At 37.8% G+C, this 27,006-nt stretch overlaps 1 protein-coding gene across 4 annotated transcripts in view; it reads right to left on the bottom strand.

The window, feature by feature from the left end:
* LOC150101886 (CUE domain-containing protein 1-like) overlaps nucleotides 1-27,006 on the bottom strand; it is a 150,507-nt gene that overhangs the window by 48,940 nt on the left and 74,561 nt on the right. For all 4 annotated transcript variants that reach the window (XM_090400033.1, XM_090400036.1, XM_090400034.1 and 1 more), the window contains exon 6: nucleotides 16,879-16,948. In XM_090400033.1, the coding sequence (XP_090256159.1) occupies nucleotides 16,879-16,948 (70 nt within the window). The remainder of the gene's footprint in view (nucleotides 1-16,878; nucleotides 16,949-27,006) is intronic.

Here is a 27,006-nt window from a genome sequence, read left to right as displayed (position 1 = left end):
ACTTTTTCTCATCCCAATAAATGACTGAGCCTTCACAAAGCCATGTTGCCCCCTCATACAGTATCATATTCTTATCTACCCATTCTGGAATTCTTTTTTTGACCAATTTTTCCAGTACTTTTACTAATACCACTGAGATACTGATTGGTCTATAATTTGCTACTGCAGTCTTAGAACATCCCTTATGCAAAGGAATTTTTTTCCCTCTTTCCATTCACTTGGAACTCAACGAGAGCTGAGACTTAAAGAGACTTGTCAGCAGCATTGCCAGTTCCCTTGCAAATTCTTGTAAAATGCAAGATGTCTATATCTCCTACTGTATTTACACTGAGATTCCGCAAATCTCATTACATCTATTCCTTGATATAATGAGATTTGCAACTGTTAAAAAATCCTGCAGAATGCTAAGCCTCAAGAAACAGACTGGACCTATCACAGAATGATCAAATCAGAGGAGGTACCAGAGATAATAATTTACTATTATTACAGAGGTATCTCCATGGAGTGAGAAAATTCATCACAGATCCATTATTCAAACACTAGCCATTATTCACACAACACCCATCATACCTCTCTTTAAACTCATTCACTAATGAAGCACTCACAACCACCTCAGGTAACCTATACCACCTATTCACTACTCTCCAAGCAAAAAATTTAGTCCTAACACCCTTGCTAGCCACGCTCTTCAGCTTGGAAATTGTGTAAGATTATCAGCTAGTTTCTGAAGTCAACAGACCCTCAACCTATTCTCATAGAGAGCATTCCATAGACCTGCCATAATCTTTGTCACTCACCTCTGGATCCTCTCCACCACTTCATCCCCACAGAATCCAAGTCACCAGTTCTTATAAAGGGTAACGATTGGTAGTGAATTCTTCGACTACCATGTAATCGGATGTGCTGTTTTGGCTACCTTTGCAAATATGCCCTCTTTCAACTCCCTGTCCACAATCACCCTCTAAGTCTCCGACCTCATCAGTTTCCTGTAGTTCAGTTCCATTAATATAGTAAACAGCTTGTGATCTCCTTTTCCCAAAGTGCACCACCTTACCCTTGTGACATTAAACTCGACCATTTACCTTTACCCATACTGCTAGTCATCCTACGGGATCCCTACATCACCTTCATTTACTATCGCTCTTCCCAGTTTTGCATCATCATCATCAGCAAAACAATGGAATAATTCCCATCACATCACTTCCTATATCATTGATGTACAAATTAAGCAACAGAGGACTAAGTACTGAGATCTGGGCACACCTAGTTACTTGATTTCTTTTGGACGCAACTCTTTATTGTCTGTCACCCACACTCTAATCCAAATCACCAAATTCATATCCATCCCCATGTGCTCCAATTTATGCAACAGAGTTCCATGTGAAATCCTGTCAAATGCCTTTGCAAAGTCCAGCAGTATCTCTGAGTAGTCATTTACCTTATCCAACTTCATTGTCACTTTATTATAAAAAGTAAGCAAATTACTAAGGCAAGACCTACCATTCACAAAACTATGCTGCCCCATATAAAGTATCATATTCCTATCTCTACCCAGTCCCGAATTAACTCTTTTACAAATATCTTCAATACCTTAACCATCATTCCTGAGATGCTGATTGGCCTATAATTTGCTACTTCTGTCTTTGAGCCTCCTTTATACAGTGGTTTTGCCCTCTTTCCTCCATTGGCACCTTCCCTGAACTGACAAGAGGAGCTGATAATTCCCTTCCTCATTGTTGTAATACACAGGCAGATTGCCATTTAATCTTATGGCTGTGTTCACATTGAGGTTCTGCAATATTCTAAGTAACACGTATTTCATGTATCAAAGTCTGGTCTGGCACAGCATAGTATTGACACTAAACACAGTATCCGGTGGGATGAAACTCATCTTCTCCATAGAAACAGTTTTAAATATGAATATCTTTTCAAAGAAAGTTGTGAAGCCCTTTTACATTGGCCTAACATGAACCAGAACAATTCTTTCTCTCTCTCTCTCTCCTCCAAAGTTTGGAAGATTCTCATTTCATGTAAACATTAAAAATAATTTTAACATTTATTAATATATTAATTTCTAGAGCCTCCATAGCTCAGTCAATATAGATGGAGCTCTTTGGTCGGAAAAGCTCCTGATAAGATAATTGTTATTTTCAGTTAGCGTTGATAAATTTACTTTAATATTGCGTAGTTTTGTTTGCCTTGCGTATCTTAGTGCGTTTTTGGTGTTTATAATTTATAATTTCATAAAATATGTTACTAGTAAGTATGGCTCCAGTACGAAGGAAAATGGTGGCCAGTAATGATGGTCCGCCATCTTCTTTCAAGAACGGTAATATAAAGGAGATGATTCAGTGTACTATCTGCGAAATGTACGTTTTGCGGAGTGCGGTCAGAGTGTGGTTAGTTGATAATAAAGGAGTGAATGTGTGTAGAAAATGTAGGAGAATGAGGAATTGAAGTGTATTTTGGATCGTGAGTGTGATATTTTTGTCAAACTTCAGAATGAAGAAAATAGGGATATGACAAGAAATGGCGAGGTTGTACCAGAGAATTGTGAGAGTGTAAATGTAGAAAGTATGAATGATAGTATTAATCATTTTACAGAGAATAAAAAAGATGAGATAGATGCAATGAGTGAGATCGCGTTGTTGAATGCTGCGATACAAAGAGCAAAACAACAGCTAGAGCGTATGAGCAAAAGTCGACTGAATGAACCAGCCAATAATAAAAAGTATGACAGGAAAAATAGGCGTATGAGTGTGAACATGAACAAAATGAAGGATAGAGTGCTGTATGGAGACTCGTTGGTACTAGGTGTGTTAGTAGAGGATTTGACAAAATCGTACCAACCTGGTGCGACCATAAAGGATGTAACTGAGTCTATTAGAGAGCAAAAGGAAAGGGTGAAAGAAATTATTGTTGTGGCAGGTACGAATGATTTGAAAGGGGATAAAATGGAAATGATAGAAGACCTGAATGAATTGTTTGAGGAAGCAAAAGAAAAGAGCGAGAGAGTTAGAATGATTAGTCTTTTGCCACGGTATGACAGTGAAATGTTTAAAAGGAGAGCCATAATTGCAAATGACTTTATGCGTGGGTTATGAATGACGAGTGGTGTGGAATTTGTGGATGTGTGGAGTGAGTTCAATGGGCGAAAGGATCTATATAAGATGGATGGCTTGCATTTGAATGGTTACGGTGTAAGGAGACTTGAGAAAGTTTTGCTGAATGTAGTGGATGTGCAAATTCAGGGAAACTAGATTTATTAAGGGGAGGGGGTAGATATACAGTCCTTATGGAGGCAGTTGAATGTATGAATGAATATAATATGCCCGAGCGAATAAGGACAACAAATCAGAGTGGCATAGTTAATATAAGGCACCAAGGTAGGGGGTGGGCTAATGGGGGTCTTAAATTCATGTATACTAATGCTAGGAGTATTAGAAACAAGAAGGAAGAGTTTTGGGCCATGGTTGGCACTTCCAGACCACAGGTTATTGGTATTAGTGAATCATGGCTGACTGTAGATGATATAGCTAGTGGAATTGAATGTGATGGGTATAGTGGGTTCAGGAATGACAGGAAGATTAAAGATGTGGGAGAGATGAGTATTGTTGATGATAGCTGATGAGCTACAGCCAAGGAAAATAGAAGTTGAATTGCAGGATAGAGAAAAGAGCACATCTAAGGCCATTTGGTGTGAGATTGTGGCTAGCAGAACTAAATATACAATTGGGTGCTGCTATAGACCAGGTGATGGAAAAGATGGTGGTGACAGTATGCACAAGCAAATAGAAGAAATGGGTGGAAAGAGGGTAATTATTATGGGAGATTTCAACTATGGTCGCATTGATTGGAGTGAGGAGAGGACACACGGGAGGAAGGAATTGGATTTTACGCGGTTATTATTATTATTATTCTTATTATCGGCCTGTGTAGCTCAGTGGATGTGGCGTTTGCACGCCACCCGCGTTAGGCCACACGAAGGAAGTCTTGGTTTCGAGTCTAGTCGGTGACTAGAGGAAATTTTTCTAAGCCTTTTTTCGACCGGTTCCCGAGTTAGTCGATCTCTGGCACGGACAAGCAGGTTTTTCCTCCCGGAAACTCGGGTTTTTCGTCCTGTAAACTCAAGAAAATCGACCGTAGAACCCACATTATTTCAGACATTAAATATATTGTGTTAGGGTTAGAGACCACGAGATGGCGGCACATTTGAGCCGTCTCTCTTCACTGTGTACCGCTTAATTAGTGATTGCCTTGGGCCATCTGTCTCTGATTGGGTACCAGTGGAGATTGAACTGCCCACTCAGTCTCCAAAAGTTAGATAGGGCTAAATGGCCTCGCCTACTCCCGTATATACGGGAATAAAAAGGCGTTAGCTGATTTTTTTTTTTTTTTATTCTTATTATTGTTCTGGGCAACTCCAAGGAGTCGACAGACTCATCGAGGGAGGCCCTAACATCATGTCAAGAACAACTATTCGACATTGACACAGTATCTATCATACCTTGCCTTGAACTCATTCACGGTCGTAGCACCCACAACAGACTCTGGAAGCTTATTCCACTCATTCACCACTCTCCAAGTAAAAAACCTAGCTCAAACTCCCTTGTCAACCACGGTCTTGCCCGGCTTCCATGCATGGCCCCTAGTCCTCCCACCACCAGTCATATTTTTAAAAATATCTTCTGGATCAATCTTATAGAAACCCTTTAGTAATTTGAATGTCTCAATCATATCACCCTTCCTTCTCCTATCGTCCAATCTCTGCAACCCACAAATCTTCAACCTATTCTCATAAGGTTCATTCCACAGACCTGCTATCATCTTGGTCACTCGTCTCTGGATCCTCTCCACTTCCTCCCCATCACAAAGAAACTCTGGCCCATAACTCGGCACAGTAGTCCAGATGGGGTCTTATCAAGGCTCGATACAGAGGAACAACAACTTGTTTGTCTCTGCATGTTAAAGTATTTTTCAGAAGCCAAGTGATTTGATGAGCCGATTTAGTCACTTTTGCAATGTGCCCCCTAAATTTCAATTCCCTATCCACCAACACTCCCAAATCCCTGGCCTCATCAATCTCCTGGAGTACGGTTCCACCAATGCGATATACTGCTGCTATTCTTTTCACCCCAAAGTGCATAACCTTACGCTTTGCCACATTAAATTGACATCCATTTTTCCTAGCCCAGTCCTCCAAACTATCCAAATCATCCTATAAAATTTTGACAACCTGTGCACTTCCAATTGCTCTACCCAACTTTGCATCATCAGCAAACAAGTGAACACTTCCTCTCAAATCCTTTCCTATATCATTGATGAACAAATTGAAAAGCAGTGGTCCAAGAACAGAGCCCTGCGGCATACCACTAGTCACAAGCCGTATTTTAGACTCCACTCCTGAATAAACCACTCTCTGGTATCTCTCCTTCAACCACCCTCCTATCCATTTCACCAACCCTATATCTATCCCCACCTGCTCCAGTTTACTGATTAGGGTTCCATGCGGTATCCTGTCAAAGGCCTTGACAAGGTCAAGTAGTATCACTGTAAACCCATTACCCCTATCCAGTTCAGCCGTCACTGTGTTATAAAACGTGAGCAAGTTACTGAGGCATGATCTACCCTTCACAAAACCATGTTGTCCCCCATACAATATCCCATTTTCATCTATCCAATCCTGTATTCTTTTCTTGACTAATTTCTCTAAGACCTTGACAATGATTCCTGATATGCTAATCGGTCGGTAATTTACAACAGTAGTCTTGGAACCACCTTTATGCAGTGGAACTATTTTCCCCTCTTTCCACCCCCTCGGGACTAACCCAGACCCGAGACTCAAATTAAACAAAATGGTCAAGAATACTGACAATTCTTTAGCTGCTTCTCGTACGACACGAGCTGGTATACCATCCAATCCCACGGATGTATTGACATTGAGGTTATGCAATAGACTACTCACCTCCACTTCATTCACTACAATTCTCGTATAATCTACTGGTTTATTCGTTTCTGCAATGTCACCACACTATATCAACTGATTCAATTACCTCCCTACCATCGGCATTCTTTAAAATCATTCTGCCATGTACATTTTTCCTTTTACTTGCTACATATCTAAAAAACTGTTTAGGAATCTCTTTAGCCTGCATGGCCAATGTTCTTTCGTAATCCTTTTTTGCTTTTCTTACCACACTCGTTACCCTTTTGGCTTGCACTTTATACCGTTCATGTGCCTGCCAGTCACCTTTCTCTTTAAATTCCCTCCATAGTTGTTTCTTTTTTTGCAGCTCAAGCTTAATGGTGTTATTCATCCATTTAACCCCTACTTGATTTATTATTCAGATTCTAGGTATACAGTCAGTCATTGCTTCATGCAAACATGAAACTTCTTAACTGCCTCCCATGCACTATCAACTTCTAGTCCTTGCAGTTGTACATGCCATGGCATTGAACCAATCAAACTCCTAAGCTTGTCATACTTTCCAGCCGATAATTCCACATGTACCCTGTCTTAATTGAAAATTCCACACCTTTAGCCACCTCCCAAGTCAATACCCTATAATCACTCTCACCAATTGGTGGCAATGTGGTCATATTTGTTACAGCCAAATCCTCAGATGTAATTACTAGGTCAAGCACTCTCTGACCCCTAGTATTTTCCATTACATGCTGTCGCAGATAGTTATCCCTTAATAACCGCATAAAATCCAATTCCTTCCTCCCGTGTGTCCTCTCCTCACTCCAATCAATGCGACCATAGTTGAAATCTCCCATAATAATTACCCTCCTTCCACTCATTTCTTCTATTTGCTTTGTGAATACTGTCATCACCTGGTCTACAGCAGCACCCAATTGTATATTTAGTTCTGCTAGCCACAATCTCACACCAAATGGCCTCAAATGTGCTCTTTTCTCTATCCTGCAATTCAACTTCTATTCTCCTTAGCTGTACCTCATCAGCAATCATCAACAATACTCATCTCTCCCACATTTTATTCTTCCTGCCATTCCTGAACACACTATACCCATCACATTCAATCCCACTAGCTATATCATCTACAGTCAGCCATGATTCACTAATACCAATAACCTGTGGTCTGGAAGTGCCAACCATGGCCAAAAACTCTTCCTTCTTGTTCCTAATACTCCTAGCATTAGTGTACATGAATTTAAGACCCCCATTAGCCACAACCCTACCTTGATGCCGTATATTAACTATCCCACTCTGATATGTTGTCCTTATTCACTCGGGCATATTATATTCATTCATACATTCAACTGCCTCCCTAAGGACTGTATATCTACCCCCTCCCCTTAATAAATCTAGTTTCCCTGAATATGCACATCCACTACATTCAGCAAAACTTTCTCAAGTCTCCTTACACCGTAACCATTCAAATGCAAGCCATCCATCTTATATAGATCCTTTCGCCCATCGAACTCACTCCTCACATCCACAAATTCCACACCACTCATCATACATAACCGATGCATAAAGTCATTCGCGATTATAGACCTCCTTTTAAACATTTCACTGTCATACTGTGGCAAAAGACTAATCATTCTAACTCTCTCACTCTTTTCTTTTGCTACCTCAAACAATTCATTCAGGTCTTCTATCATTTCCATTTTATCTCCTTTCAAATCATTCGTACCTGCCACAACAATCATTTCTTTCACCCTTTCCTTTTGCTCTCTAATAGACTCAGTTACATCCTTTATGGTCGCACCAGGTTGGTACGATTTTGTCAAATCCTCTACTAACACACCTCGTACTAACGAGTCTCCATACAGCACTCTATCCTTCATTTTGTTCATGTTCACACTCATACGCCTATTTTTCCTGTCATACTTTTTATTATTGGCTGGTTCATTAAGTCGACTTTTGCTCATATGCTCTAGCTGCTGTTTTGCTCTTTGTATCGCACCATTGAACAACACGATCTCACTCATTGCATCAATCTCATCTTTTTTATTCTCTGTAAAATGATTAATACTATCATTCATACTTTCTACATTCACACTCTCACAATTCTCTGGTATTGTGAGAGTGTGAATGTACAACTGCAAGGACTAGAAGTTGATAGTTCATGGGAGGCAGTTAAGAAGTGTTTGCATGAAGCAATGACTGACTGTATACCTAGAGTCCGAATAATAAATCAAGTAGGGGTTAAATGGATGAATAACACCATTAAGCTTGAGCTGCAAAAAAAGAAACAACTATGGAGGGAATTTAAGGAGAAAGGTGACCGGCAGGCACATGAACGGTATAAAGCGCAGGCCAGAAGGGTAACGAGTGTGGCAAGAAAAGCAAAAAAGGATTACGAAAAAACATTGGCCATGCAGGCTAAAGGGAATCCTAAACAGTTTTTTAGATATGTAGCAAGTAAAAGGAAAAATGTACATGGCAGAATGATTTTAAAGAATGCCGATGGTAGGGAGGTAATTGAATCAGTTGATATAGTTGAGTTACTGAGTGAGCAATTTGCAAGTATATATCATCCAGGTGGTGACATTGCAGAAACGAATAAACCAGTAGATTATACGGAATTGTGATGAATGAAGTGGAGGTGAGTAGTCTATTGCATAACCTCAATGTCAATACATCCGTGGGATTGGATGGTATACCAGCTCGTGTCGTACGAGAAGCAGCTAAAGAATTGTCAGTACCCTTGACCATTTTGTTTAATTTGAGTCTCGGGTCTGGGTTAGTCCTGAGGTGGTGGAAATAGGGGAAAATAGTTCCACTGCATAAACCTGGTTCCAAGACTGCTGTTGTAAATTACCGACCGATTAGCATATCAGGAATCATTGTCAAGGTCTTAGAGAAATTAGTCAAGAAAAGAATACAGGATTGGATAGATGAAAATGGGATATTGTATGGGGGACAACATGGTTTTGTGAAGGGTAGATCATGCCTCAGTAACTTGCTCACGTTTTATAACACAGTGACGGCTGAACTGGATAGGGGTAATGGGTTTACAGGGATACTACTGGACCTTGCCAAGGCCTTTGACAGGATACCGCATGGAACCCTAATCAGTAAACTGGAGCAGATGGGGATAGATATAGGGTTGGTGAAATGGATAGGCGGGTGGTTGAAGGAGAGATACCAGAGAGTGGTTTATTCAGGAGTGGAGTCTAAAATACGGCTTGTGACTAGTGGTATGCCGCAGGGCTCTGTTCTTGGACCACTGCTTTTCAATTTGTTCATCAATGATATAGGAAAGGATTTGAGAGGAAGTGTTCACTTGTTTGCTGATGATGCAAAGTTGGGTAGAGCAATTGGAAGTGCACAGGTTGTCAAAATTTTATAGGATGATTTGGATAGTTTGGAGGACTGGGCTAGGAAAAATGGATGTCAATTTAATGTGGCAAAGCGTAAGGTTATGCACTTTGGTGAAAAGAATAGCAGCAGTATATCGCATTGGTGGAACCGTACTCCAGGAGATTGATGAGGCCAGGGATTTGGGAGTGTTGGTGGATAGGGAATTGAAGTTTAGGGGGCACACTGCAAAAGTGACTAAATCAGCTCATCAAATCACTTGGCTTCTGAAAAATACTTTAACATGCAGAGACAAACAAGTTGTTGTTCCTCTGTATCGAGCCTTGATAAGACCCCATCTGGACTACTATGCCCAGTTATGGGCACCAGGGTTTCTTCGTGATGGGGAGGAAGTGGAGAGGATCCAGAGACGAGTGACCAAGATGATAGCAGGTCTGTGGAATGAACCTTATGAGAATAGGTTGAAGATTTGTGGGTTGCAGAGATTGGACGATAGGCGAAGGAGGGGTGATATGATTGAGACATTCAAATTACTGAAGGATTTCTATAAGATTGATCCAGAAGATATTTTTGAAAATATGACTGGTGGTGGGAGGACTAGGGGCCATGCATGGAAGCTGGGCAAGACCGTGGTTGACAAGGGAGTTAGAGCTAGGTTTTTTACTTGGAGAGTGGTGAATGAGTGGAATAAGCTTCCAGAGTCTGTTGTGGGTGCTACGACCGTGAATGAGTTCAAGGCAAGGTATGATAGATACTGTGTCAATGTCGAATAGTTGTTCTTGACATTATGTTAGGGCCTCCCTCGATGAGTCTGTCGACTTCTTGGAGTTGCCCGGAACAATAATAACAATAATAATAACAAGACCTGGGTTCAATTCCCATCAGTGATGTGAGGAACCTTTATCTGGTCTCTTTCGATGAAAAGTTAGTTAGCCAGTCTCATATAGAGGTGGGGGAGGGCTCACCCAGACGCTTAGGTTTTTCGTCCCCCAGAATAGGCAAATTGGCCCCATGAACACACGCATCTACAGAGGACACACTAGGAAGCATGGGGCTAACCACCTTATCCTCGAGTTTATGGTTGCGGTTAGTTGGAAAAAAAGAAAAAAAAATCACCTCGACACCATAAAAGGTAGAAGACGGAGGATTAAGTAAAGTATGTATTTATTTCTAACTTGCAGCAACTGTTAATTGATAAACCGATTGTTGTATGTACTCTGTATTCCTATTCTTTGATTTGCCTGTTTCTACACACTGATAACATGCTGTTATTTTCAGTACAAAATATCTGTACTTTCATTAAAGTTAATTACTGTTGTTATTGTGTAATTTGTTGTTTATAGTCATGTCACAGGTACTTTTAAAGATTAAAATTTTTGAAAATTCTTGGGAACTGCCATTTCTCATTCTCAATTCCTGAAGATTAAAAAACTCCAGAATTTAAAAACCCTACCATGCATATAGAAGTACAACAGTAAGAAGGCAAACAAACAAACAAACAAACACTTAATGTAAGAACCAGGGTCCTGCTTTTTTTACAAGCAATACCTTTAGAAAACAAATCTTTCAGATTTGTATATGCTTCTATATAATATAGAGAATTTTCCCACTGATTCCAGCAATCCACTTTGATGATGTGGTTCGACAACCTTTGGAAAAACAGGAAGAACAGGTAGAAAGAATATCTGGTCGTTCTGGAATGGTAGACAACAATATCAACACAACTGCTGGATCCAGTGGGGAAATCCTCTTATATTATACAGAAGCATATACAAATCTGAAAGACTATTCCTGGAATCTACCGCAGCACTACAACATTCTCCAAATTTGAATTAATATGGCTGCCTTACCTTATCTGAAATTTGGTCTTAGATCATCTTGGGATCTAGAGAAATTATATATTATTTATTTTTTTAACATTTATTGACATATATATTAACAGGTATTTATTTTTTAACATTTGAGTTATAATAAATTACAAATATATCAATGTTTTTTAAATTACTGAATACATTTTTGGTATAGAAAGCCAATATACATATAGCAGAAACAAAAGGTATTTCAATAATAAAAAAAAAAAAAGCTTGATAAAATGAATGAAGTTGCTTTTTTTGGGAAGAAGTTAGTTCAGTGACATCTAGTTCCATATTTGTTATTTTTCATAACAGATGGGACTCACTTCAAGAAGACAGGTTAGGTTTTTTTTATTTTTTTCATGTCCACAAGTGCAGAAAAACTCAACTTTGCATGCATAACTGTACCTTTATCACAACTTGCGACACAAACACGATTAAACATGTATAGATGCATACAGAGGATGAAATAATCACTTAAGACCATTACAATTTAAGATATAAATGATTCTAAAATTTAGTGGAAAGTGCAGACAGCACGGTTCTAACTATTTGAATTTAAACTTTTAATACAAACAGCTTGAACCTTGATTTGGAATGTGATCGTGCCAAGATATGCATTTCGTTTAAACATTCCTTTAGATTTTTTAGTTACTGAAAAATTAATTATATAATAGATCAGCATTTATCTGTGACAATACAGTGATAGAAATATAAAAGTTAAAAAAAAAAAGTAATCAAAATAAAAAAGTGCCTCGTACCCTTAAAAGCATTTTGCATGCCACTGGGGGTACATCTAGATCAGGTTTCCCAAACTATGTTCCGTGGAAAGTGAATAAGCATTCTGTGAAAAATTATCAAAACTGATATGAGCCTGGAATGGTTTTAAATGCTGTGACAAGTTCAAACATGTTTGAAATTCAGGCACTCCTCACTTTGCATGTGGATTGTGCTATTAAGGTCAGCATGCGTGCTGGCCTTGACTCAGCCGCCCGCAGTTGTCAACATCTCCAAGCGTGAGTGAAGTACAAAGGTATCTATTCTAGGAAACGTGTGGTCACAAGCAAGGTCAATGTGATGCACTGTGGGCCAGCATGCCTATAGTGTGCACTGTCACATATTTGCGATGCAATACAGCCTGCTTTGGCGACAGTGTGCACTTAGCTTTACACTGAATATGAGACCGATGATACTTGACTCTAACCAAGGTGTTCTGTTAAAATTTCAAGATTTGTGAAGTGTTCCGTCATAGGAAAAGTTTGAGAAACGTTGATCTAGATGATAGAAAAGATATTCTGGTGAGCAGATAAGGGTAGCTAATTTTTGGCATGGTTTCAAGGAAGTTTGGATGTTGTATCTTTTAAGAAAGCATGAATTTTTTTTTTCCTGATGCATCCCAAATGTAGGAAATAGCAAAAGGATTTTTGTAATCTGAGTAGCCAGGTAACCAGAGTGTCAAGGAAAAGAAAATGATGAATTCCTCATAACCTATCTGTCCATACCCCAAACCCAATTTCTTCCCTTCACACAAAAAAAAAATCAAATTACAAAAAATCTGTTGCCATTCCTTACATTCAGAGTACCTCAGAAAAATTTCTTGTGTTCTTAAATGATACAATATACAGACTTCCTTTAAACCATACCAAAATTAGTTAGCCTTATCCACTTAACCAAAAGATTCTCTCCATCATTTATATCATTCTTTTGTCTACAGTATTCCTTGCTCTTGCAAACTGACATACTTTGGACAAACAGGAAGAAGAGGTAGCATCCAACTAAATGAACATAAGAATTATCTACTACACTACAGCTATTCTGGGGTAGTAAACCACACTGCCAATACAGATCACCATTTCTAATAAATAAAACCTCCCTATTATATAGAAACAAATGCAAATCTGAAATACTTTTCCTGGAATCCATCACAACAGCATAACATAAATGTGAATAAATATGGCTGCCTCAACCCACCTAAAATCTGAGAGACAAACATCTTGAAACCTTCAGTGGACATGAAGAAACATCATGGCACCCACAGAAGGTACCATCTAGGACATTACGATCCCACATTTTTACAATCAGTCTGTCTCTCTCTACTGGTATGTCTTTGTATGCAACAATAAGATAAACATCTTTATGCCCATAAAGATGCCTTGGTGAAATAATTGTCTAATAATTTAAAAACTATATAAATTAATTATTATCCACAGTGTTTTCTCTTTTAAATGCATGATAATATCAATGTCTAAGCATTCATACCAGATTAACTGTAGTTGTTATTTGAAATTATGATAAAACAACTGAGCTATGAGACCAGTGTAGCTTTGTAACTTTGTTAATTGCATGTATTCTTCTGGCCAGTTTATCTGTTTTCAAAGATGAAAACCTGAGTTTCCCAGGAGGTAAAAACTTCCACTTATGTAGAAGACCAGCTAAATCACCTTTAGCTGAAAATCCCTTATAAAGATTTTTTGCATCTCCTAGATGGGGGAATCAAACCCAAGTCTTTCTAACTAATAAGCATCATCAATATTGACTGAGCTACCAGATTAGTGATCACACTATTTTGAAAGGAATTAACAGTGCCCTTGACTTGGTTGTTTTCAGCAGAACAGGAACAGTTCCTGAAGAGTGGAAAAAAGGGAAACATTGGTGGGAGAATGAATTCAAATCAGGAGTGCACTAATAGGTCACTTGGTTTACAGCATGATGATGAAGGTATTAGAGAAGTTGATCAGAGAGATAGAATATAAAACTGGATTGTTTAGCTATTGTTTAGTAAAGGGTAGCATGGGTTTGTTAAATGGTTGACTGTTTCAGTAACCTAGTTAATTTTATAAGGTAACTAAGATATATATGGGATGGAGATAATATACAGTAATTGATCTAGACCATAGGTTCCCAAACTTTTTCGGCTACTGCCCACTTTGCAAGACATAAATTTTGTAACGCCCCCCCATTATAACATTTTTCCGCATTCAAGCTGTTTGATATTTTTAATGTAAATAGCAACTAATGATACATTACTGCTTATGCTGTTAAATTTTTAAAAAGAAGTGGCCAATATGTGCTTCATCTTGAACACGGTTATTGCTATACCGATTTTGGTGAAACGTAGTCCATATGTAAAGATTGTAAAATGTATGCTCGAATAACATTATGCACAGTTTCATACAATGGTTTAAATAAAATGTGGAATACAATTAAAAGATTGCATTGCATTAGTAAGAATCTTGTTGTAATAATTAAAACACCATTAAATATATTACAAAATTGTTTATTTCTAACTTATAAAGTAAAAATACAAAGCAAAAATAACAAATTAATGTGAAGTTTCATACAATGGTTTAAATATGAAAATTCGGAATACATATTAAGAGATTGCATTAGATTAGTAAAAATCTTATTGTAATAATTAAAACACCATCAAATGTATTAGATGGTTTATTTCGAACTTACAAAGTAAAAATACAAAGAAAAAATAAATTAATGTGACAAATTAATTTCGTCTATAAAGAGCCACCGACCCCTAGACTGCCTGAAAGCCCCCAAATGCTTCTGATCCCACTATACCCCCCCCCCAGAAGGTTTCAGCGCCCATTGGGGGGTGGTACCGCCCACTTCGGGACCCTATGATCTAGACTTTGCAAAGGCATTTGATAGAATATCACATAATAAACTACTACTGAAATTGAGGGAAGATTGAGATCAACAACAGTTGATAAGGAGCTTGGATAATAGATACTGATAAAAGCCATCAAGTTGCATATGGAAGAGCAATACTGTGAAAGAGAAAGATAGCGTGCGGTGCTAAAGTGTTATGTTTTAGGAATACTTTTGTGTAATATTTGTATACTGATGATATGGTCTAGGGGTTTAGAGGAGATTTCTGTTTGCAGATGGTGCTAAACTGAAGAGAGAGAGAGAGAAAGAAATGGCACAGAGTTCAGATCAGATGTTACCACAAGCAGAATTGAATAGGTTGGTAATGTACATAGGCAAATCCAGAGTGCCAGTTGAATATTGCCAAATGAAAAAATCACCCACTTCAGCCAGAAGAGAATGGTAGAACTGTGTTCCAGGAGATTATGAAAGTTACTCTGAAAGAAAACTGCTTGCATAATATGAAGGACTAATACTAATACAGAATCATGGGGTAAGTCTTTTTATATCTTAAAGCTTCTTCAGAAGCTTTCATATAGAAGGCAAGGTTGTTCTGGAGTGAACAACCTTGTGTTTTAAGGAGAGTGCTGAAATGTTTACAATGAATGAATTAACTTTCAAATAGAAAGTTAATTCATTCTAAAGTGATGATATGGTTTTTAGGATTTTATTCATTGGAGCTTGCTGCTACTTGCATATAGAAAGTAAAGTTACAGAACTGTCTTAGATGAAGACAAGATATGTTTTCTTTAGTGTTATGTGAATTCTGTGATTTAAGATGCAAGAGTTTTCACTTATGTTGCTGCCATATAGAAAACAGTTTTGTTTTGTGTTAGTCTTTCTGTGCAAATTTAAAAAGGAATAAAAGTTTCTGTAGGACGCTAGAAACTGAAATTCCAAAACTTATGCCGTATAGGATAATAACTATTGGTTTATGTAACTGAAAGGAAGTTGTGCACATTTAATGTGTTTTTCTTGTTGTAGTTTGAAAAATACGTTGACACTTCTTTCATAGTTAAATACTTGATTTGATGGTGTATATATTGGTGTTATTTTTAAATTAAAGATTTTTATTTTGGTTAAAAATTGTTTGAATTAAATTTAATTTTATTTCAAATCAGTTTTAAATTTGGGCCTTAACTGTAATCTTAGTTTATTGTAACCACCCATTAGGTGGCATCCTGCATGTGGCTCAGCTCTGTAAATAGAATTAACACTCTTTGTTCTAGCTTCATCTTTTGATTATGTTGATGCACTGATGATAACCAGTTACTTTCTGGTTGAAATATTTGCAGTAATAAAATTATTATATTCTTGTGAATACTAATAAACGTTATTATGCCACAGGTGCCATTAAGAATTTTAAAAATAAATGTTACCCTGCACAGACCTGTGTAGCCATGTGAAAATAACATTTGCATTCAGAGTGCTAGGTTGCATGAAGAAAGGCCATTCAAAATTCAATTTTCGTTGCTGACTAGAAAAACTTTTTTAAGTCTTTCTTTGAGCAGTTCTCAAGTTAGTCACTCTGGCACAGGCAAGTAAGGTTATTTCTCCTGGAAATTTGATTTTTTTTAATCCTGCAACCAAAGAAAATCTACTACAGAACTCACCTATTTCAGACAATGATATATAGTGTTAGGGACCAAAAGATAGCAGCAGTTATCTGCTGTAATCTCTTTTCTGGATGCCAATTAAAAATCACTGATGATCTTGGGGCAGTTATCTGTGATTGGCTAAGAGTGGAGATTAGCTCTTCCCCAATTTCCAAAAGTCAGTTAGGCCTCACCTACTCTGTTCGGGGAATAAAAGGCATGGCAGTGTTACTCTGCTTGCCTGAGCAGTAAAAACTCACCACCAACTTCATTTCACTAAAAGTTAATTTGAATTTCAGATACTTAAATAATAAATAACTTGAAAAAATTAAAAATTAATGAAATGTAATTAAGATAAACTACCCTTAATTATTCTGTTAAATTCTAAAAGCAATTGATAAACAAATGTAATAAGTAGAGGTCAGTCTTACAGTATAAAATTTCAATGTCTTAAACTAAAATCAATAAAGGATACATTGGTCTGAAAGGACGACGTTTTCTCCTCGAAAACAATCTTGCAAGTTGGGCAAATTTCTTTCGAGATACTACAAACATAAAAATGTAGGGTGTAAAAAAGGGAATAAGTGTCCATATTTTTTTCTTCTTTTTTATCTATTCACAAATAAATATCTATCTATCTATCTGACGCGGAAGGGTGTAGACGTGTCCAAGGTCGCTCCTATCTAAAGTTGTATATTGTGCAGTCGAAAACTTCAATCAACTTCAAGATTTATACCTACATAATCGTAAGCACCTGATCTATCGTGTTATAAAATTAGTTTTCTAAATTTGCGAAGCTAGGAAAAGTTATTTTAAATTTTAAAATCTTCATTGTTCGTTTGCTTATTGTTACAACGGTATGCCTTCGAGTGCCGGAAAATTGTGATAGCTCGCGTTTCCCCATATTAGCCCAAAGCAATGGCCAGTAAAAACCCCAACATATCACTACCAGCAGCCGGTCCACGCCCGAGCTCAGCAGGAATCGGTCCAAGGTCACAGGATTCTGATCAAGGAAAAGACGCCAGCCACAGCTCCAGAGAAAGAAAAGACATCAGTCTCAGCCCCCCTGGACAACAACAGACAAAAGTCAGTACTCTCCGTCTCTTATGCCAACATTGTAGCTAATACCTCTGCGCGAATTAATACTACTGCGACGACCACCGCGCGTGCAAACGTTCAGCTAGCCAACCGCGTTTCCCGAGACAACAGAATTGTAATTTTCGCAAGCGAAAATACCCCACTAGAAAAGTATCTAGACGCAGTAGTTCAACATGTTCCCCCAAAAAATATAACTCACATTTCAAGAGTTGCCGGAACCGTACAAATGTATTTTAACAACGCATCTTGGTCTGAGACATTAATTGAAAAGGGAATAGACATCGGAGCATGCCACGTGAATGTCTCACCAATCGTGCTTGCTCCCACAAAAGTAACAGTGTCAAATGTCCCACCGGAAATAAGCCATCAAATGCTTCGCGGATTACTATCAAAATACGGTGCAGTGACAGGTAAAATCTGAACGCTACGCGCCTCTACAACTAGGCCTGAATTTGCTCATATCAAGAAGACAGGCTCTTATTTAGAAGACAGGCTCTAATGCACTTTGGCGACAATACAATCGGCTCCATACCCAAAATAATCAACACAGAAATAGACGGAGTACCCTACACCTTTTATATTACTGTTGCTGCTCAGTGCTTTTACTGCCACGAAGAAGGACATGTAAGGAAGTTATGCCCGTATATACCCAGAAATGAGAAACCGGTTAACAATACTACCAACCCTAGCAGATCAAAGAATCAGAAGCAGCAAGCAGACAACCCCAAAAAACAGATCATCCCTAACAAACAACATAGATCTCATGGAAACAACTCTCAGTCTAGTACCGAGGAGACAAAATCAAGTGGTAGCACCAACGAAACCCAACTTTTGGAAGAACCTCCACCAACATCGATTAAAAGCAATCCTAGAGAAAAGGAAACAGAACACAGACAAGTAACTAACTCTGATAAAGACAAAAATAACGAAGAGGAGCAAAAAACAAAAATGGAAAAACAGCCAAAGACAAACCAGCACAGCTGCAGCAGGAAACCTTTGCCTCCAAGCATTCTGGAACCCTCCCAACAGCCTGTAGAGGGGGGGATGAAGAGATCGAGCTTCTTGAGTCCTCAGATGATGAAGAGGAAATTGGAAATACAAGTCTTCCTCACACTGAAGGCCCACTTACAAATGAGCAGCTTCAGAGCTTTCTTTAAAAAGTTTGAGGCTCTTCACAAAAACTGCTGACAGCCTATAACTACACCGCTGGCATCAGTGGCCTTATCACCCAGCTAGAAGAATTAAGAACTATTCTGGCAGGAAAAAGAGGGAGAAAAACCACCAATCTCAGAAAAGGATATACAACCTGATAAACAGGCTTGAATCCCAGCGGCAGCATAACTATCCGTAAAGGAAGTGAGGATTACCGCGCAAAATAAAACTAAACCATAAAATAATGAGCACCTCAGTAAACCTTCTCTCACTAAATGCTAGAGGATGTGCCACACCACTGCGAAACAGGCTGGTCCTGCAGCATATTCTTGCCCACCAGCCAGAAATAGTTATGCTGCAGGAAACTAACTTCCATTGCAACAACAAAGCTTCATATCACACTGGAAGAACTGGCCTTATACCATGCACCACTGTCCTGCCATACAACTTCATGGATCTGGAGTCAGCATTGGAATTCACCAAAACAGCGCTCTAAAAGTAGAAATAATCGATACCTTTCCTGGGTGTGCAATATATGCACTCATTACAACTCAGACAGGAAAGAAAATATATATCATTAACATATACATCCCACAAAATGAACAGCTTGCAGTGCAGGTACTAGTTTGTGCGAAACCACCTCAGCAAGGTCAATGACCACATCATACTGGCAGGGGATCTCAACTGCACTCTGGATCCTGCAATGGACAGACAGCAATGCCAAGAACATCGACACTCACTAGCTCAGCTTCTCTAGGATGTAATAAATGACTACGAGCTGACTGACACCTTCATACACTTGCACCCACATGAGAAAGTGTTCTCCTGGAGAGCCAAAGGTGGTCCTACCAGTGTCCTATACCAGGCACGGCTCGACAGATACTATACATCGATGCACACAATACCCTACATCAGGAGAGTCATGTACCATCCATCTCATGCATCAGACCACGATTCCATCCTTCTTAGCATTTGCATTCCTGGACACACCAGACACAAAGGAGGAGCATACTGGATATTTAACAACAGCCTACTAAAGGATACAGAATATCTCAGAACCTCCAAAATCTATATCGAAACTCTCATCAAAGATATACCTACTTCCCAATCAATTTCCGAGTGGTGGTCACTTTTTAAATCCGAAGTTAGGGTATTTACCCAAAAATATAGTCACCAAAGAAATTTGAATAAGCATTCAGTCTTTAAAAATCTGCAACAACAACAGCAATTGCATCATCCAGAATCTGAGGAATACCAGTCCCTAGAAGTCACCATACGCTCACACCTAAAGCACTCTGCAAGAGGAGCAATAATAAGAGCACGATGCAAACACATTAACTTCACAGATGCCCCCACAAAGTATTTCTTCTCACTAGAAAAATGCCAACAAGAGTGCACCACTATATCTGCTATTAAAACAGATAGTGGAAACATTATAGAAAATCATGACGAAATCCTCTTATATACCTTGCAGTACTACAAAAATTTATACCAAGCCAACTCAACATCTATGGAGGCCACGAATATAATTCTCTCCAATGTGAAAAGACTCTCGCCAACAACAAGGTGTAACACAGAACACCCCATCACGTCACACAATCTGACAACTGCCTGCACCTCCTTACCTAAAGATAAATCTCCTGGCATAGACGGGCTCACCACTTTTATCAGTCCTTCTGGGAACAGCTTGGACCTATCCTCTACAGAGTATTTGTCGACGTGAATACCAATGGCTTCCCACTCAATATGACAACATCAGTTATTAAACTCATTCCAAAGAAAGGAGACGCGACGAAATTACGAAACTGGAGACCCATCTCTATCACAAACACCGAATGTAAAATTATATCAAAAGCCATTGCCAACAAACTTAAACCCGCTCTGAGCGAAATAATAAATAGGCATCAGAGCTATTCCATCCCTGGAAGATCCATCCACGAAAACTTACACCTCATAAGGGATCTCGTAAACATAGCAAACAACAACAGTGAAACAATGGGTCTTGTAACACTAGACCAAGAAAAAGCTTTCTACCGCGTTGAACACCTATACCTCTTCAGCTGCTTGAAAGCATTTGGCTTTGGCTCAGGCATCCTTCATTCTATTAAGATGTTGTATGCCAAGGCACAGTTTTGCATGAAAATAAACAACAGGCTTACCATAACTGTACCATACAGCAGAGGTATTAAACAAGGCTGTCCACTCTCCGGTCCTCTTTACACAATTGCCATTGAACCCTTTTTGTGTATATTCAGCATGCTGCTTAGGGCATCCCGCCCTAAACTTCCCTACCAAATCAAAACCCTGACAGCATATGCTGATGATGTTACAATCATAGCCCACAAAGAAGAGGACTTCAATAACATACAAATGGCATACCAACAATATCAGGCAGCTTCAGTAGCCAAACATACATAAAACCACAGGACTGTGGTGTGGCAAATGGACAAACTGAATGGATTCCCCATCTCTACTCAATGTCTGGTACCTGGTCTGCAGAGGGAAACAAATACCTGGGGATTTACCTAGGAAACACATCCTCTTATGTGGATAAGAACTGGGAAACACTAAACAAACATTTCAAGCCAAGTACTAGGAAAGTGGGCAGCAATACGAGCCTCTGCCTCCACAAGAGGGAGAACAATAATCGTTAACCAAATAGCCACCAGTGTCCTTTGGCATACACTAAAGATTCTCATGCCACCAGTGCAATTCATCAAACAAAGTCAACCATATATCAATTCATATGGAACAAAACAAACTGGCTTTCATACTCCAAGCTATGTACTTCTCTCAAAGATGGAAAACAAAATTAATTTGACCTCCATTGACAACAGGATAACAACGTTCCACGCTCGATTTCTCATTAATACCCTACAAGGAAATATCACACTGTTGTGTCCCTACCTACGATTATTAAACTTTCCTTTATCCTTTCAAGTGAAACTCTACTTATCTTTACTCAAAACTTAACTATGTACGAGATATTACAAAATTCAAATATTTAAGCTTTTTCTCCCCTTAGTGTCTCTAATATTTATATTATACTGCACCTTTCAGAATATTTAGTTTAAGATATATAATTCGAAAACAAGGAGCAATTACAAAAGTATGTCTGAGTGTGAAACTATTATGCAGTCGTGACACTTTATCTCGTAACTTAACACATTAATTTCCCACGTGATTAGGTTCGTACATTTTTTTCAAGTGGTGCATTAGACAGCAATTTCAGACAACTGTATTATCAATGAACAAAAGTTTACTTAAAATCTTAAACATAGTACAATTCAATTTCTATTATATAAAACACAATTCAATACTAAGAATAAAATTACAAAATTACACAAGCAAAATACAAGTATTAGGGCAAAATCCTATATGGGAATTTGCAATCATGCCATCAAAACAGATTTTATACATATAAATATACACATATAATCCTGGAACAAATTAACACTTTACTTAACCTTATACTAGTCAGAATGCTCTATATTGCTATATTACCATGGACATTTATATTAATATTCAGTTTACTTTATCTAACTTACAAAACAAAACAATATAGGTTAAACTATCCTTTCGCTCTTTCAATTGTGACACTTTTAACCTCTCTTTCAATTCTGTTTTTTATTACACCGTTGCCCATTTTTTTCATGCCTAGTGTTTGATCTCTCTACCTGACCCGCATTTTTGGCACAGCCTCCCACTGCTCTTGCTTTTAAACCAAAGTCCATTCACCTTCAGTGAAGTATATCCTTTCACTATGCCCATACATACATTTGACCTTTAAGACACTCTCATATGAAATACCATGCGCATACATAAATCTCTTGCACATGAATGCTTATCAAATAATATAAACTAGTTTACTCTCATTCTACTATGTCTTGTACTAAAGTCCTAGTATATCTTCAACTGTCCAGCAATTAACAATGATTGCAACTATATGCGATTTCAATTGATACAAGATTTTACAGTACCTTTCTAGGACGAACCCTGGCTTTCATGATCTATACCTTTCATGCCTGAATTAAGGACACACATGGGGTCTTCTATTCTATCACTATGGAACTCATCACATAGGCACGGACTTCTGTGTGGATTTTCTTTCCCTCGTTACGAGTACTGGATGATGAAATACATAGACAATTTCTTCCTTCTTGTAACTATACGGCGTTCCTTGTCTCTTGCAATAGGAATACGGAATCGAATTCCCGCACACTTTGTTTCCTTGTTGTGTCGGATGGAGATAACTCCTACGCCGTCACTCAGGAAAACCACGTGTCACCTATACGAAAATTTCGTGAAGAAACTCTGAGGAAAAAAGCCTTGTGTGTGTGTGGAGGGGGGGGGTTCCTGACCCTTTTATCTGCATAGCCCCTATCGGCACCTTCTTCGATTTCTTTTCTTCCCCTCTTTACTGGAGTTGATCTCACTCACAATTAAAGTGCCGTTTTTTTTTTACCAAAATATGCTATGGTTCCTTGCATGCGACTCTCATGTGACGACGTCTCACTTCGGGAATTGACCTTGAGTGATCGTCATTTGTTTTAAGCTAGCCTCTCACATACAAATTCTTATCACTAATCTTCTTTGTTTTACTTAACCTATTTTTTTCCATATCCTCCTTTGTAATAAGATTCCCTTTTTTATTATTTAGTTAAACAAACAATTTCTGCTATATTTATTTTACTTGGATGCAAGCATATTTTCTGTCTTTAAATATTTTGTATTAGTTACTTACATAGGGTTTTATATTTTTATTTTCATGTTACACCATGAACTGAAATTTTTACATTCTTGGTTATCAGGGTGTAACAACACAAATGCACCACTGAATATATTTTCACTTCTGCCACTAGAGGACTCTCTCTACCACCTTAAGAATGACAACAGCTCAAGTGCCAGTAAATTTAACAAACTTCTACAAATGCTCTTCGACAATGGAAGAAACTAAACCTCCAGCACACAATGAAGACAGCATCCCCCTGAAATCCTCATGGAACCCATCTTCCACAACACGATGGTAAGAAGCCTGATCACTCAGAAAGAGATTTTCTTTCCTCTATGGAGCTGGCGAAGTGTGAGGATCTTGGGTGACATTCTTTCTCCAAGCCTCACCTGGAGCTTTCCAAAATCGCTCGAAAACCTGGAATATGGGAATCAGTCTGAGCAGATACACACTGTAAAGGCCGCTTTTAAAGCCGCTATGCCTGATAGCATAACAGAAGTGGAGCTTAGCCCTCCCAACTCAGAAGATCCGGCGCCTATCTTTCTGATAAAAACCAATAACTCATGGGAGAAACTTACACCCAGCAACACCAACAAAATCTACAGCACTCTAACACAACAGTTGAACCAAAGCTTTACTGGAAAATCCTGCATCATCTGATCAAACACTATTTCAATGGGACCTACCATATCGCACAAGAGCCATCAAACCTGACACAGATATTCAGTGGAGAATGTGGCACAATATATTACCCACTCCTACTATATTATGAAAATTTAACTGAAACGTCTCAGATAACTGCCTGTTCTGCTACCAATTAGGAACAGTCCGGCATATCTATGTGGAATGCCCAGTCAACATTAAATTAATCCGTTTGTCTCGGGAAATGGCAGCTCTCACCTGTGGTAGTCTTCATGCAGAAGAGGAGTATTTCGATCTCGTCCATGCGAAGTCAAATAACCATTCATTCTGCAATTACCTCTTCATCACTGCGAAAGCGGTAATATACAACTTCTACCTCAGACATACAAGACCAGACAGCACAGCAACTTCACAGAGAGAGGGGCAACTGACCAACTCATCGCAGCCTTCAAACAAAAGGTAAGAAGTCAGATCCTATACGAACATCACTACCATAAGCAAAACAACACCTTAGATCTTTTCCACCAAGACTGGAATCCATGGAATCAACTCCTGGCTGAGCAGGGCAACTGCATCATAATTCACTTTCCAACATAGAAGTGACATCATTCCCCCCCCCCTAAAGAAAGGGGGAAGAAGATTGTTGTGCTAAACAGTGTGAAAATTAATCAGCTGGCACTCCCATTTTAGCATGATACTGTATAAGAACATAATAAAATAACTCTTAATGGCTTTAATCTAAAAAAAATGTAATTCGCCTTATAAGTGACTTCCATGTAACATACCTCAACAAGAGTATGAGCATGTAACCTCTCTGCCTGACTGCAGAGAACCAAAAACCGGTTAATCCTGTATATAAGATTGTTATGTTCACAATAAAATAAAATAAAATATTCACAAATAAATCAGGCAAAGAATTTACTATTGTTATCTGGGCTCTGAATTATCTTCAAAAAATCTATACTATTATATCCAACTCTCAGTAATTAAATAAGTAGATCTCCAAGTAATTAAAATGTGTAGAGATGATTTTTTATCACTCCTTCAAAGGAGAGGTTACAAACCCATAACATAACAGTGCCGTGTGTGTGTGTGTGTGTGTGTGTGTGTGTGTGTGTGTGTGTGTGTGTGTGTGTGTGTGTGTGTTGATTATGTAGAAAGAAGGAATCTATTGTTTTGTTTGTCATGTGGGATTCTCCCCAATGCTTGTCTTCATAGCTGCTCTGTCTCTACCAGCGTACCGTTGCTATCCATTTCATGCTCTACTTTCACTTCTTGTTAGTCATTCGTGAAGGACTGTTCATTACATATCTCAAGTCTTGTCAATTACTGGTAATTTTGGTTTGAAATATGGAGAAACGTTCAAGTTACAGTGCTGGTTTTAAACTCAAAGTTATTATAAACTCAAAAATCTTATTATTCCAAAACGATAAAAGAACAAGCAAGAATGAAAATGTGTGTTTTAAGTTAATTACAGAAGCATTGTTGCTAGAGATTCAAATACATCGTGTGATGAAAGTGAGCAGCTGATCACATAAATAACTTTGATAATTAAAATTTAAATACATTCATTTTATAAATAATGTGCACAATTATAAATTATAATGAATACTGAGGATTTAATTAGTTTTTGCCTGAAAAAGTTTAGTTTCTGAAAATCCCACATAAATCTTGCACGACGATTTTTTAACTTCAATTTTAGGGAAAAAAAGCATTATAATATAAAAAGCATGCAAGCTATTTTATATTATAATTTATATTATAATTTGCAGGTTAGCATATTATATTATAATATGCAAAATAAAGTTTTATAATGAAATTTTATTTTGCAAACTGAAATACTATAATATCTAAATCCTTCTTGAACTGCTGGAGTTTATTTCACCTCATTTCATATTTTTGACTTATGGCCAAAATGTTCAAGAATGCATCTGTTTTTGTAAATCAAAGAGTGGCTGAATTTAAATTAAACGATTCATTTAAAAATTATATGTTATGGGTTAACTCAAATTTGAATTAAATGTTTGTTACTTGAACTGTCCATCTTGCTTAAAAATAAAAATGATTACAAATAAAATAATTTCAAATTTTAATCAGGGAGGATTCTCCTTTCCCATCTTGCGGCAGCAATTTCCAACCTCTTTTTTGAGCCTACTGCCCTCCCATTTTTCTTCCTTTCCATTTTCCTTCTCCTTCCCCCCAATCTGATAGTGAGTGAAGTATGAGTCATTAAATGTATTATTTTAGTCTTCCAAGTATTAATTGTCCTTATTAAGTTATTCAAATAACACTTTTTACAACTGCCTAAAAGCAAACCACAACTTTAGGACACAATCAACATCAACAACAGTCAAAGTAGAGAATATTATTTTGAATGTAGCACTACTGTTCTTTTTATTCTATCTCTGATAATGTCTTTCTCACAAAATGATAAATTTGTTTTTTTTATTCTACTTTTTTACGTGTCTAAAGCATAGCAAATATCTTGCTTAACACATTTCCTTTTAAAATCATCACTGTTTCATGAAGGTGTTATTTTTTTATACTTATTCCCTCTTTTTTTATATATAGTATATTAACTATTCAGTCTACCGGCTGTGCCTTTGTTAATAATTATACTATATACTTATGAGGTGATTTATTATATAAATCTCTTTTACTAACAATTATTTTTATTTTGACTCCGAGTGTCCCTATGTGTTATTGTATTGCACAAAAGTTCACTCCAATTGGTGCAATAACTTTAACTATCTCTTTCAGAATCCAACTAATCATTGACTCAAAACCAAGTACAAAATAAACACATTTAATAAAACTAAAACAATATATATGCACTTCTAGCAATAATACATAACTATAACTACAGATTATATGGATCCAAGGCCTTATTTAAAAATATAAACTTACTCTTAAGACTAAACACTTTTTCTTTCACAATCACAAAAAAATGTTCATGGTCTTTTTCTCTTTCTGTTAAGG

Source organism: Typopeltis vanoorti, chromosome 11 (assembly GCF_054136105.1).
Source record: "Typopeltis vanoorti isolate ZY-2024b chromosome 11, IOZ_Tvanoo_1.0, whole genome shotgun sequence".
In the NCBI taxonomy this organism is placed as follows: domain Eukaryota; kingdom Metazoa; phylum Arthropoda; class Arachnida; order Uropygi; family Thelyphonidae; genus Typopeltis; species Typopeltis vanoorti.
Note: the sequence above shows the minus strand (reverse complement) of the source record. Positions and strands in the feature narration are given on the sequence as shown.